The following is a 14,056-nucleotide window of genomic DNA, read 5'->3' as shown; positions in this document are numbered from 1 at the left end:
CCACACAAATCATACACCTGCACGGTAGAGATCTAGAGACAGCTTTGCTGCCTCTGAATCTTCTCCAAAGAGACAGGGTAAGGAAAGAAAGACAGCTGGGTTCCTTTTCTGAAAAGACCACTTCACTTGTTTCTGTGTGTTGTCAAACATCAGTACTCTGACCCCTACCATCTTTAATTGTACACCACCAAAATCCTTTTAGATGAGATAGCCTTGCAGCTAGACATTTGGTTCTTCTTGTCTTTACTCACTAGGCATTGACGCTTACCAGAAAAATCATCACGCTGGACGAGATTCTTTGAAAATTCTTTATTGCACTAAAAGCCAACAGAAGCCTCGTAAGACAGCTCCAGTCTAGACCTAGGTGCTTACAGAAAAGAACTGTGGTAAACAAGGTATGAAAGTATTTTAATTAATTGTTATCATTCTTATTAAGGAGTAAGATAAAAGATGAACACCATGTATTATACAAAGTCCAGAACAGTGGAAAACTTGGGACCACCTGTTATTTTTAGACTAGCACATAATTTGTGATCACAGGACTAATTCAGATTCTGCTCTGTTTTAATGAACTGAAAAATATCAGTAAAAATACCACGCTGACCAATAAAAGAATTATTTATAACTTGCTTTTCTTTGGTGGGAAAAAAAATTTTAAAACAAGCACATAAAGTAATACAATGTGCACAACCACTTTGTTCATGGTCTTCTTTCCCTAACGTCTAAGTGCTACCCACTGCCACCAAACTTGAGTTGACTCAATAAAATTTATCAGTAAAATAATTACCTGCTCCAAGTCAGCAGCCTTATCCTATCAAAAAAATCCAATTATTTACAACATTAAATAGCAGAGCAGTCTCTCAAACCACTGCTGTGATGATCCTAAGGCCAAGCCAGCTCTTGGTATTTAAAGCGCCACATGACGTGTGCCAAGCCGGGGGCGTAAGCTCTCGCACCTAAGGTGGGTAGGGCATCTCTACTCCTTTAGGTACATACAATTGCAATGCTAAGCTGACTTATGAAGTGGCAAATGAAATGCAAAATAATAATCAAAAGATCAAACTCAAAAATAGAAGCCAACATGCTATGGAAAGATAGTTGGAGCAGGAGTGGGAGAGGAAACTGCCAACAGTCCCAGGGACAAACAGAAACAACAGCAAAAGTACTTACAACAGAAAACAGAGAAATTTCACTTGCTCAGTAGTCCTGATGCACCAACAAAATTAGAGACAGGAAAGAGACAGACAGATGTAGAAAAAAATCATGTGAAGACTAGAATATTTATCTTATTCTGGTAAATGTAAAAGTTGCATAGTACTTTCTATGAGGTGAGATACAAATTAAAAATGACATCTTCATGAATGTTGGCACTAGTGAGTGAATGATCAATAGCACCTCATGTCTAATGGACTTAGAGAATGGTATACTGAGAAATGCCACATACTCAATTTATAGATGAGAAGTAAACTTTCCAAATATGTGTAAATGTTTAAAAACAATATTTCACTACTGAGCATGTTTATTCTAAACTGTCAAGTCATCCAGATCAAAGGCAAACAAAAATACAGTTGAAAAGATATCCAGATATCTCTACAATAGGTACCTATCACTAAGAAGCTGAAAATTATTTCACATAATTTATCTTATTTGGTCAGCAAAATTCCGCTCATATTCTGGTGTCTCCATTTTATAGAGGAATCCAGAAGCCAATCTTATGCATCTTTTTTTTTTTTTTTTTTTTTGGAGGGGTGGGGGCACGTACAAGCATTGAACCCAGGGCACTTAACCACAGAGCCACATCCCCAGACCTTTTTTTTTTTTTTTATGTTTTATTTTGAGACTGTGTCTCACTAAGCTGCTTAGGACCTTGATAAATTGCTGAGGCTGGCTCTGAACTCATGACTGTCCTACCTCAGCCTGCTGAGTTGCTGGGATTGCAGGAGTATACCGCCATGCCCAGCTCTTGTACATGTCTTTTTGAATGCCATGCAAAACTATCCACTAGATGCTACCACCAAATGTTATATTTTCAGTCTTTCCTACAAATGAAGGGCCCTGCTAACCAAAATCCTAGCATTAGAAAAGCTGGCTAGCACTGCTTTGTTGAAGAAAGAAAATGGGAGTTTTGATTGTACAAGAATTTTAAAAACATATATAAAAGGTATATTAGATTGAGAAGTTCATTTAATGAAAACAGAATAGGAAGAAAAGGCTACCGAGGGAAGATAGTAGAACTCAAGGGAGGGTGGTTCTTGGTACTGAACATAAAGCATATAATAAAATTTCCCCTCTTTGGCCCAGATTTAGTCCCATTGACATGAGTGCACTGGCTATATACATACTTCAGTATGTAACTGAAAAGAAGGCTCCCAAGTGACTTCTTACGCAGAAGCTTCTCATATTTAGAGTAGGAAGTATCAAGGTGGCAACATGCCCAATACATGCCCCGAGTGTGATCTACAGAGGTACCTAACCTTAAAAGCCACAAAAGTAAACTGTGTAGATACCCATCAATAATATTTTTCAATAATCATTTAACTGTTCATATGTAATCACAGAACAAATCCAGAGCTACTAATGGTATTTCATTCCTTTTAGACATGCTAGAGGGCTGCGGAAGAACTAACGTCTACATTCCTCAACCTCTTTGGTCTCGAAATGGATACCTGCTCTCTCTCTCTCTTTAATATTTATTTTTTAGTTGTAGTTGGACACAATATCTTTATTTTATTTATTTATTTTTATGTGGTGCTAAGGATCAAACCCAGGGCCTCACATGTGCTAGGTGAGTGTTCTACCACTGAGCCACAACCTAGCCCGATACCTGCTCTCTTTAAACCTCTGGATATATTTTCCTTTCCAGTGTAACTCACCACCTGGTGTTTTTCTTATAAGTCATAGTAATGCTGACAAGCATTTCTGCAACTTATCTCATGAAAACTACAAATATGGTATACTTCTCATACTCCCTTTTCACATTTCATCCTCCATTTTGTTAGTCCTTCTTTATGTCTAACTTTTAGTAAAATGCCACAGGGTTACAAAGGATTATAACTGTCACTTATTCAATTTAACTAGTGAGATAAGGTAATCCTATAACAAAGTTAAACTGAAGCTTGACATGGAATATCACCAGAGGAATCACTCCAGAGACTCCAAAGACATGCAAAAGTCCATCCAGGTATCCTGGGAGAAATGAGGAGGGTGGGAGGAGCACATGACAAAAGACTAATTTACTCAGATTTAACTGATCATTTAAAATATTCTTATCAGGGCCCCCTGGATAACTTCCTGGGCAGTAAAGCAAACAGCACCTACAGATATTTGCTAAGAAACTTACAAAAAGGCTATTTTCAAATCAGGACCTACATGACTGGGGTCTCTGCCTCTCCAAAGAAAGAAAAATGCCTGGTTGATATTTTTTAAAAATACTTATTTTTTAGTTTTCGGTGGACACAACATCTTTATTTTATTTTTATGTGGTGCTGAGGATCAAACCCAGCACCCTGCGCATGCCAGGCGAGCACGCTACCACTTGAGCCACATCCCCAGCCCCTGGCTGATATTTTGATTGGACCAAAGTCTGCATGAATATCTCGTGGACCCTGAGTGCCTTACCCAGGATTGGCAGGGGCTGACTTCCTTAAACCCGTAGATCTATATGAACCCCTAGATAGTAGCCACTTTTCGGTATCCCTCTCTTGGGAACCTTCCCTCTTTGGGAACTCTGCTTTCTTCCTATTACTCTAATAAATCCTGTTACTTTGCTCTTAAAAAAAAATTCTTATCAGAAATTTGCCTTTTTGCTAATGAACCAGAAACTATACATAGAGACAAGAATTCTCACCAACATTTTATGGCAGTTTTCCAAAAAACAAAAATAAGTTTCTACTTTCTGTTTAAATAAAAAGATTCCACAAGAACCATTTTGCAAGTAATTGACCTAGACAGGTATTTGTAGGCTTGGAATTCTTCCCAGCAAGGATTTCTGAAAACCATCAAATTTTTATCTGATTTAATCATAAAAAATATATAGGGAGAGGGGAGAGAAAGTTTAGCCAAATAAGCTGAGGATTCGGAAATAAGGTAGAAATCTACAAAGGAAATCTCTATAGAGTTTCTGATTCTACACAGGAGTTATGCAATATAGTAAAGGTTGCAGCATAAAGTTATAAGCTTTGTGTCTGCCCCGCTGCACCTCAAAGATAAATGGTTCACCAAAACCAAAAGCAGCTGGCTGCCAAACTCAAGAGATACACAAAACACAACACCCAGCACCCACTGTCACTCACGTTATTAAACGCGACTTTGCCTTCTTGGGTGACTCTAAGATGTCATTAACATGATTACCAGTGGTGGAACAAAAGTCGCTGTTTGTTAAAGTTGTAGTTGATTTAAAGGGATCCGTGGATTCATCAAAGTTATCTGGGTCAAAGTGGTAGGAGCCCTTAGAGGAGAGGGGTGGGGAGTTCTGTAGAATGGAGTGGCTCCCAAAGGGATTAAAACTGGGGTGATCCCACTGACTAAGGTCTAGCTTAGAAGACACTTGGGAGAGAGGGGCGTCTCTGGCTGCTGGGTCTGCAGGCTGCTCTACACCTACTGGCTCACTGAGGCCATCTTTTGGTGTCTTGGGAGTCAGTCTGTTACCCGGTTTCTTGCCAAGTTTCCTTGGAAGGCCTTTCCTGGCCTCTACATTCTCCATGTCTTCTGTGAAATCAAATTCAAGTTTGAGAGATGAACTCCTCGACTCTTCCTGCAACTCAACCTTGGAGTCATTGGTGTCACTATTGAGAGTGCCTGAAGTTTCGTTAACGTCAGGGAGAGATTTCTGGCTTCCAGCATCTCCTAGCAAAGAAGGATGTGTGCTCTTATCCAATTCATTGGGATTGAATGGTGCCTTGGTGAGAAGTGCGCCTTCCATGCCAGTTTCTGTTTCTGAGAACGCTCCCCCAGTTATTTTCTTCCTTAGGGAGATAGGTTTGGGCTTTCTCAGCTTGCTTCTGCTGGCCACAGGCTCTGGACAAGAGCTTTCAGCTTTCAAATCAGCCTCTGCAGAAGCATCAAGCGTAACCCCCATGCTGCCATCTGTCATTGCCTTGTCCTGGGTGGCTTCTGGAGCACAGGAGGGCAAAGCCTCACCTGAGACTAAGGTTACACAGCCATGGACTGCTTTTGTTCCAAGAGCTGCAGAGATATCTATGGAATTATTAGTTTCTATTGAAAATGGTCTCACTACTGAAATTTTGCTAACATCATGTTGAGGTTCTTCTTTGACATCCTTGACTGAGTGAGAATCAATGGCCAGATGTGGCTCTTCATTTGCTGAAGATCTAAAACCAGTCTCAGATGAACATTTTTTAACCACTTCTGCTACCAGGTGTTCATCAGCTTCTTGTGATTCTAAAACAAAACAAAAGTCATCTATTAAATATAATTCTGGCATTGGTAAATATTCTGTACTACCTGAATTCACATAGACAAATGGCAAGCTCTTTCTTCCCTCTTCACTTTTATTAAGCATCTCTAAAGTTCAGCCAGGATGGTGGTGCAGCCTGAAAAGAAACTACACTCTAAAATAACTTTTCTTATCCCAAATTACCTATGTGCATTATCCAAGTGATATGAGTAACAGTAATACCAAGAATACAGCCATTTAGAAGAAGGATAAGTAGAGCAAGGGTCTACTGCAATGCCTATTATGTGATGATAACATTTTATAGGTTAAAACTGGTTTGGAGGAATCTTCAGATGCCAATAACCTAGTTGAAGGAAGGCAGGTCACTATGGGTATATTTCACAGATCCAGCCTGACAGTTCCAGGATTACAATTTTATACAATAAGTAGAACTGAAACTTAGGACATTAAAAACACAAGTATTACCTATTCTACAGAACAGAATTAAATAGACTGTTTAAAAAGCAAATGAACAAAACAAAACACCAGCTCAAACATCCTAGGTGTTAAAACCAAAAGAACTAAATAAAAAAGCAAATTTGGAAAAGTAGATACAAAAATGGCTTTAAAAACAAATATCTCTTTCTTAACTAAAATGCAAACTTTAAAGCAATGTTATTTCTTCTTTAGGACTTCTATCTCTAGGCTAGGTCAGGAATTCTCTAGATCACTTGTGAAAAATAAGATTTTTCTTAATTTGGGTTTTACTAGAAAAAAATGAAGCAAATATTAGAAAGTGTAAATGATGAAGTATTTATAAAGCACAAACTAAGTGCTTTTCTGACTTATATATCTGAAGTAATAATAGAATCAGTGAAAACATGATTTAAAAAAGAAAACTCAAGAGATAGATGACCTGCAATTCCTACCTCCTAATCCTAATCCAGGATGAAAGATCTGAGCATTGCTGAAATTATTTTTTAAAGCATTCACACATCTTTTTCACAATTTCTCCTGGACTGCAAGTGGGTAGTGGCAAACAAATCATACTCCACAGAGATGTTTTGAATATTTTGAAAATGTCCAATTTAAGTTTTGTCTTAAAATATTTGTTTATTATTAATACTGTAATCTTAATAAACCCTTAATGTTTGATATCTGGGATTTAACATATTTCAAAAGAAATTTTTAAAGAAGGAACTTAATATGGCAAAATCTTGATAGCTGTTATCTAGGGATGGGTATATAATAGGTTTCAACTATTTTATGTTGTATAGTATTGCAGTTTTCATAATTAAAAAAATTTAAACTAAATTGCATTACACATGAAGTTTTTTGGTTTTGGTTTTTTTGGTACTGGGAAATTAAACCCAGGGCACTTTATTACTAAGCTATATCCTCAGTCCCTTTTGTTTTTCATTTTGAAGCAGAATCTATCTAAATGGTTTAGGGTCTTGCTAAGTTGCTGAGGCTGGAACTGAACTTGAGGTCCTCCTGCCTCAGGCTCCTAAACTGGTGGGATTACAGGCATGCAATGCATGACCATACCCTGTGACTCAGATATCTGAAATAATAATAGAATATCAAAGAACATACATACTTCGTGTATGCTCATTAAAACTTCATGAATGTGTACTATTACATACATGAAGTTTTAATGAAATTTAATTTTAATTTTTTTAATGTTTATTTTTTAGTTTTAAGTGAACACAACATCTTTATTTTACATTAATGTGGTGCTGAAGATTGAACTCAATGCCTCAAGCACACTAGGTAAGCACTCTATCACTGAGTCACAACCCCAGCCCTGAGATTTTATTTTATAATTTACTTATTTATAATGGATTGATTGACTAGAAAGCTGGAGATTGAACCCAGGACACCACACATGCTAGGCAAGTGCTCTACCACTGAGCAACATTCCAATCTTCAACAACATTTTAAAGTGTGCTATTTTACCCAGGTGCTGATTCTATTATTTCTCTCCAGATACATGAACATGCTACTATTGTTTACCTGTGTTGATAAGAGGAAAAGGAAGACAAACAATAATAAAAACATACTATCAGAAACTTAGGGCTGCAAGCAGGGTGGATGGCAGAATGGGGCATGACGATAATCCCAGCAGCTGGGGAGGCTAAGACAAGAGGATCACAAATTCAAGGCTAGCCTCAGCAATTTAGCAAGGTCCTAAGCAACTCAGTGAGACCCTGTCTCAATATAAAAATCGAAAGGGGTTGGGGATGTGACTCAGTGGTAAAGTACCCCTGGGTTCAATCCCTAGTATAAAAAAAACTCCAAAACAAACAAAAGCAAACCTCAGGACTGTAAATATTTATGTGTGTCAAATATGTGTACCAGGTTCAGTTAAAAGAGCCTATTCAATTATATATAAAAGTCCCATTATTAATCACTGCAGCCAAGGATTATTGTTTGAAAACATCTGAGGTAATCTTCCTCACTTTTGCTTTTAAACATTTCCTTTGTCTCAATGACTATGGCATGTGTATTCACATTGTAATGCTCCGCTATTCCCAAATAAAAGTCATTGTTTTTTAGAGAATCATTCTTTCAATTTAGACTGACAACATCAGTGACAAAAATAGTAAGTAAAATGCACTGAGGTTTGTATGAACCAGCCAATGGACTACTAAGAGCTCACCTGGATTATTTTATTGAATCTAGACAACAGCCCTTAATCAGTACGCAAACCAAAGTCTGTCCAAACCCCATGGCCTGGCCACCAAACCATATATGTATATTAAAGCCTGTCCAAACCCCATGGCCTGGCCACCAAACCATATATGTATATTAAAACATCTCTTGAGGGCCAGAACAAATACAGTAGTCCTGGTCTTCTCCCTGGATATGTTCTAAGACTCCCAGTGGATGCCTGAAACCACAGACAGTACCAAACCCCACAATTCAACATCTTTTTCATCTAATCTAAGCACTTATCACATAGTGTTGCTGTAGCTTTTGCACTTTAAGGTGTAACAGCAAAACTGGCACAAATGTATGTTTCTCTCTTCATAAGTTCACAAGAAATTTTTTTTTTTTACCACAGATCTTAGCAACCTCAACTTAGAATTTTCTTTCTTATTAAGCAGAGAACTTTCACCGTTTCACTTAAAGGAGCACTTTAGCTGTTCTCTGGCATATACAAATTACCGGTATCTCCACTCTTATGTTTTGGGGCCATTATTAAGTAAAACAAGGGTAATCCGAACACAAGCACTCCAAGTATGAGAACCTAGACAGGAACCAAGTGATGAAAAAGGTAAGATCCATGTCAGGGCAACCAGAGTGGGATAGCTCAAAACTTCATCACACTATGCAGAATGGCACATAATTTAAAACTTATGAGTTGTTTATTTCTGAAATCTGCCATCTAATATTTTTGTTCCATGGTTGACCACAGTAGGTGAAATTGTGGAAAGTAGAGACTACTGTAGTTTCCTATAATCTTCCTGATCACATGATATTTGGTATTGTGAATTCAGTTCAATTGAGTTTAGTTTTGAATTCCTCATCTTAAAAAAAATCATGAACAAATATAAAGGCCCTTAGATGAACATTAAGTCAAGATGGTTGTATCTATTAACAACTAATCTAAGATATTTAGCCCAGAAAACAACAAACATTAATAGAGTCTTTGAATATTTTAAGGGTTACTTGAGGTAAAAGGGATTAGAATTATTGTCACATCAAAGACAAAATAAGCATTATGTGGACAACTGTTAAAATGAGCACCCTATCCATTAGATATGGTAAAGAATGGTTTCCAGTAAGGCCAATTCAGTGCCCCTAAGGTTTTTTCTAATTCTTTGCTTCTGTATTCCTTCTGGAAATGTATGAAGAGCCATGACTCAACCACAGAGAATGTTTGGATTAGTGGTCAAAGGATCTGAGCAATAGTACTGTTTTTTTTTTTTTTTTTTTTTTTTTTGTTAAATAGCCTGGGGACTTTTTCAAGTCACTTTAGCAATCTGGGCCTCAGTTTCCTATTGATAAAAAGAAGGGACCTGAGGGTCCTTTTATAGTCTCAAGACTCTAAATATTTAAAAGTTTTATAACAATTAAATGGTGAGACTCTACATTATAATCTGTATTCATGTTTTCTGGATGGTTCACTTGCCCTTTTCATTCATGGATTCACTGGGTAATTTAACAAAGATGTGAGTTTGTGTGTGTGTGAATTGAGATCTATCCTAAGCACTGGCAATACAATAGCAAGCAAAACCAGTGAGGTCTCTCTTCTTATGGAAAGACAGACACTGATTAAATGATAACTGAATTAGCAAGGTGTGGTGGCACAAACCCATAATCTCAGTGACATGGGAGGCTCAGGCAGGAGGAATACAAATTCAATGGCAGCTTTAGCAACTTAACAAAATCCTGCCTCAAAATAAAAATTTTAAAAAGGGGTGGGGGCATAGCTTGGTGGCAGGCAATGTCCTAGGTTAAATTCCCAGAGGCTGGAAAAAATATAAAAAGCCATCATGCTTGCAGAGTCCTATAGGCCATTTCAAGAATTTTGCTTTATCTTAAGAACAACAAAAAGCCACAAAGAGTTTTAAGCAAAGGAATACAGTCAGATTTATATTTTAAACAGCTCACTCCGGTTGCAGTGTGAAAAAGGGTTGGAAGAGGGTCAAAATGGAAGTAAAACTGTTATTTTGGAGCCTTCAATGAGGGTGGTACTAATGCTCCTGGGTTCAATCTACAGTACTGCAAATAGAAACAAAAACAAAAACAAACCCCAAACCTTAAGCAACAAATTAAAAAGAGAAAAAAGTTGTGTGGGGGTGTAGGATGGTGTCAGCAAATATAGCAAAATCCTGATCACTACGGGGAAAAATGGACCTCTTAAAAGTTTCTCTCTCCCTTTATCCTCTCCCTGTCATGATTCCTAAACATTTACCACCATTCTCCCTCACAGGATGCCTTAATAATCAAGACCACTGCATTCTTTCCCTTTAGGCTTAAGAAAACTTAAGAGTAAAGGCCAACTCCGAAGTCAGGATAAGTAGAGTGCTACCAAAACTCAGATCTCAGGAGCTGAGCAGTCTTTTTTCCTTCCTTCTAGATTTCATTATTCATTCACTTCTTGGGGTTCTTTTTCTCTTTTTATCCAAACTCCTTCACCATCAATCCCATGCCTCCCAAAGAAGGAAATCTATGAGAATCTTCTTCCACTCAACTCTCTCCTAGCCTTTAATTTCTGTCCTAATCTCCATGGGAAAAAAAAGGGAGGGGGCAAAGTTTCTAGCCTCTAACCTCTCCTTTAAGATCCTCCTTCCTCTTTTTCCCTCTCCTGCTTTTACTAAACTGAGAACCTGAAACTCTAGAAATGGAGGCCACAGGGGCAGGGGAGGCAGCCAGAGAGCTGGGGAGGAAGGAGGAATTGAAAAAGGAGGAAACATCTCAGTATAAGGCAAAGTTTGTAACCCCACCCTGCCCCAGTACCTGCCTTGGACAACTGTGACTCTACTGATTAAGGAAAGGGCCCAGGCCCTCCCCATTCCTAAACTCCCACCTGCCTTCCTAGCTCTATAGCCAAGAGGATAGTACCAGATATAGAAATAGACCAAAGGGCTTTGTGTGAAACAGCTTCAGCCACACATACTGTTCTTACTGTTATCTGTGTTCTCATATCCAGTGGTCAAGTGGCTGGGGATTGAGAGATTTATGCAATGTTTGGGTGGGTGTCACGGAAGCTGTATCTGCTACATCATAAAACATGCTGCCCTGCCTTGGAGGAATGGGGAAGAAAAACAGACACCCCTCATCTGGCTCCAGTCCCCAGCCTGAGCAGACAGCTGGGGAGCTCTGCCAAAAAGACACCCTGCTCTTACATTTCTCGACCAACTCGGTGCAGATGCCCAGTCCTACATGTAAGTCCTAGAGACCCTCACCTCAGTTCAATGTCTTGTCACCAAAAAGAAGTACGGAGGAAGTGGGTAGGAGAAGATTGCTCGTTTAATTAAACCAGTTTGGGGAGCTGTGAGAACATAAATTAACCACACAACTTAAAAAGGAATGTTTGGGAAAGATTTTATTTGCCTTCACATCAGCAAGTGTCCTGGAACCCGCTGACCCATACACCTGCTCTGCTCTAGAGCAGAAACTAAACTTCTTGTATCACACGACAAGTAACTTTTAATAAAGAGTAAAATACACAAATTCTTAAGAGGCTCCAGTTCCTCCATCCTCCACAATTCACAGTTCTAGCCATAGCTATCAGTCCTTACTCTTTATCTGAAAGCAGTTATATCACTAACCTACCTCTGTCTATGCCTTTCCATTTTCATAAAAATCATGTAGTCCCTAAAAACCTTCTTCCAGAGTGCTGGAAACCTCCCTCCCAGAATGTATTTGATGAGTTTGGTTCTGACAAGCTCAGCACTGCTGGGAGGCTTGGTGAACACAGCCTGTTAGAGATTAGGTCTGGAGATAGATTCAGAGCAAACAGAGGAAATCCAAAAATAGACCAACGCTTCCACTTCTGCTGCTGTTAATGAAACTCTTCCTTTCAATAATCAGCCTTTTCCAAACCTAAGGTTGTGTGAATTGCCCACGTGCTCTTCAGCAGCAGATGCCTCTGATGCTTATTCAGGATAAAAAGACTATTTTCATGTAATAAGAGTTCTCTTCTCCCTTTTATAGTATTTTTAAAAGAAAAGTCATGGAATAGCAAGATTTTAAGAATTTAGGCAAACAGCTTAACATTCTAGACTATATATGCTGAAAATATACTGGGTTAAAATACAAGTTTACGAAAAGCCTTGAAGTCTTAGAAAAGGGGGAATTTCATTAACTCAAAATATTTTTGAAACTCAGAAGTTGTCAATTAATCAACATTAAGAACCTACTTCGTTAGGTGCTTTTAGATACATAATCACATTTAAGAAAAGGTAAAAGCAACCACTTGGAAAACAACGTCCTTCATATAATCCCTGAGACTATAATGTGCAAACACTTCAGATGAGGCATGTTCTCAAATATGGTTTGATTTTTCCCTCCCAGATTTTAGCTCTATGCTGAAACACTGCCTGTCAGCTCCTTTTAGATTTGTCCATTCCATCATTTCCTCTCCTTTAGCTACATATGACCCTTTTTATGGGTTTCTAAACATCTGCTATGACAAATGAGAAAGCTGCCAAAATCTGGACAAGCCTCCTGAATCTCAAAGACATACACACACTGGGACTTTTTCCAGCCTTGAAATGCACAAACAGTATCTCACATCCAACTGGCTGCAGGATGGGGGGTGGCCACCAGAAAGATCAAACACAAACATGTGATTAGAAGGAGGAACTAATCCACTGCGGATATTAAAGGACCATTCAACTATAATAAAAATTATGTGAATGTGATCTATCTCTCTCAAAATATCTGAATAGGCATCTCAGTTATCAGATCATCTGTCATGGTACTGCGGTGCTTGTGCTCAAATTAACACTCATTTTACTTAATAATGGCCCCAAATAGTAAGAATAATGATGCTGGCAGTCTGTATATGCCAAAGAGAGGTCATGGAGTATTCCTTTAAGTGAAAAGGTGAAAGTTCTCACTTAATGAGGAAAAAATAAAAATTATATGCCAAGGTTGCTAATATCTACAGTAAGAATGAATCTTTTATTCATGAAATTATGAAGGAAATTTGGACTAGATTTGCTGCCCAGTGAATCTTGGGTAACTGAAGCCAGAGATAAGGGGGAATTATATTACCAGCCCCACCTCTTCTTCTCCCAAGACCAAAGGGTAGAATTTATTCACACATGTACATACAATGGAACCTAGCTGAGCACAGGCAGGGAGGTCATAGCTCACCATGCTAAAGAGGTCCCCCAATCCATTCTAGAACCATCTTCATTAATCTTATTTCTCTTCATTCATAGGATGAACCCGAAAAGCCCAAGTGAGATCATAAAACTAGAAAGAAGGGTGTCAGGGTGGAGGTTCAATGTTTAGGGGATGACAGAGTCAAGTACACTGCTCTTTATCATCATATCCACTGAGGGGCAGGCATCTGAAAAATCAGGATGGAAGCAGAGGACTAGTCACTAGGAATAAGCCCCCAGTGCCATACTTCTGGGCACCCAGAAGATAAGGAATGCATATGACAATGCAGGCCAGATATCTCCAACAGTTGGAACTATTCATACATCATAACTCTGTTCTGATCTCACTTGAGAAGTTGATTTCAACCTTCATACAATCCCTGAGACTATAATGTGACAACTATAAAACACAACTGCTAACAACTATAGAAAGGACCCTAGGAACCAAGCCACAGGCCTAGATTTCTGAACTCAGGCCCAAAGGCCTTCTCTGCTACTGAAGGCCATATAAAAGATATGCAATGCGAGTAGAAGAGATTAGCACTGATAGTGAAATTTTACAAATACATAAAAGCAATTGACTATATCACAGTAAAAAGAAATTCTACATAAAGGGCCAAGCCAGATGTTCAATGTCAGCACTCTATAATTAGTTTAAACTGGACCTAGAGCCCTAAAATCAAATCACAGAATACTTTTTAAGATAACCATGAACCCACTGCTAATGGTCATGCACACTGTGCTAATGCTCTGGCACAAATGAACCACAAAGTAAGTGCATGGGCTTATAAACATTTTGAACCAAAAGCTACAC

At 38.5% G+C, this 14,056-nt stretch overlaps 1 protein-coding gene and 1 long non-coding RNA gene across 15 annotated transcripts in view; one reads left to right on the top strand and one right to left on the bottom strand.

Annotated features, from left to right (window-relative positions):
- The window catches only part of TACC1 (transforming acidic coiled-coil containing protein 1), a gene marked incomplete at its 5' end in the record, with an annotated part of 113,916 nt that overhangs the window by 28,644 nt on the left and 71,216 nt on the right, over positions 1 to 14,056 (bottom strand). For 9 of the 11 annotated variants that reach the window (XM_081269160.1, XM_081269154.1, XM_081269153.1 and 6 more), the window contains one exon: positions 4,293 to 5,400. The exons of the other annotated variants lie outside the window; for them this stretch is intronic. In XM_081269160.1, coding sequence (XP_081125286.1) covers positions 4,293 to 5,092 — 800 coding nt within the window. The remainder of the gene's footprint in view (positions 1 to 4,292; positions 5,401 to 14,056) is intronic. 11 annotated transcript variants of the gene reach the window in all.
- The window catches only part of LOC308634951, a 107,191-nt gene that overhangs the window by 84,118 nt on the left and 9,017 nt on the right, over positions 1 to 14,056 (top strand). For 3 of the 4 annotated variants that reach the window (XR_014019118.1, XR_014019119.1, XR_014019120.1), the window contains exon 4: positions 255 to 395. This is a non-coding gene — a long non-coding RNA (uncharacterized lncRNA). Of the gene's footprint in view, positions 1 to 254; positions 4,283 to 14,056 lie in introns of those variants that run through there. The other variant, XR_014019121.1, reaches the window with a different exon arrangement.

The sequence above is a fragment of the Spermophilus citellus genome, assembly GCF_964194105.1.
Source record: "Spermophilus citellus genome assembly, chromosome: 16".
Lineage (NCBI taxonomy): Eukaryota > Metazoa > Chordata > Mammalia > Rodentia > Sciuridae > Spermophilus > Spermophilus citellus.
This window is presented reverse-complemented; position numbering and strand designations above follow the sequence as displayed.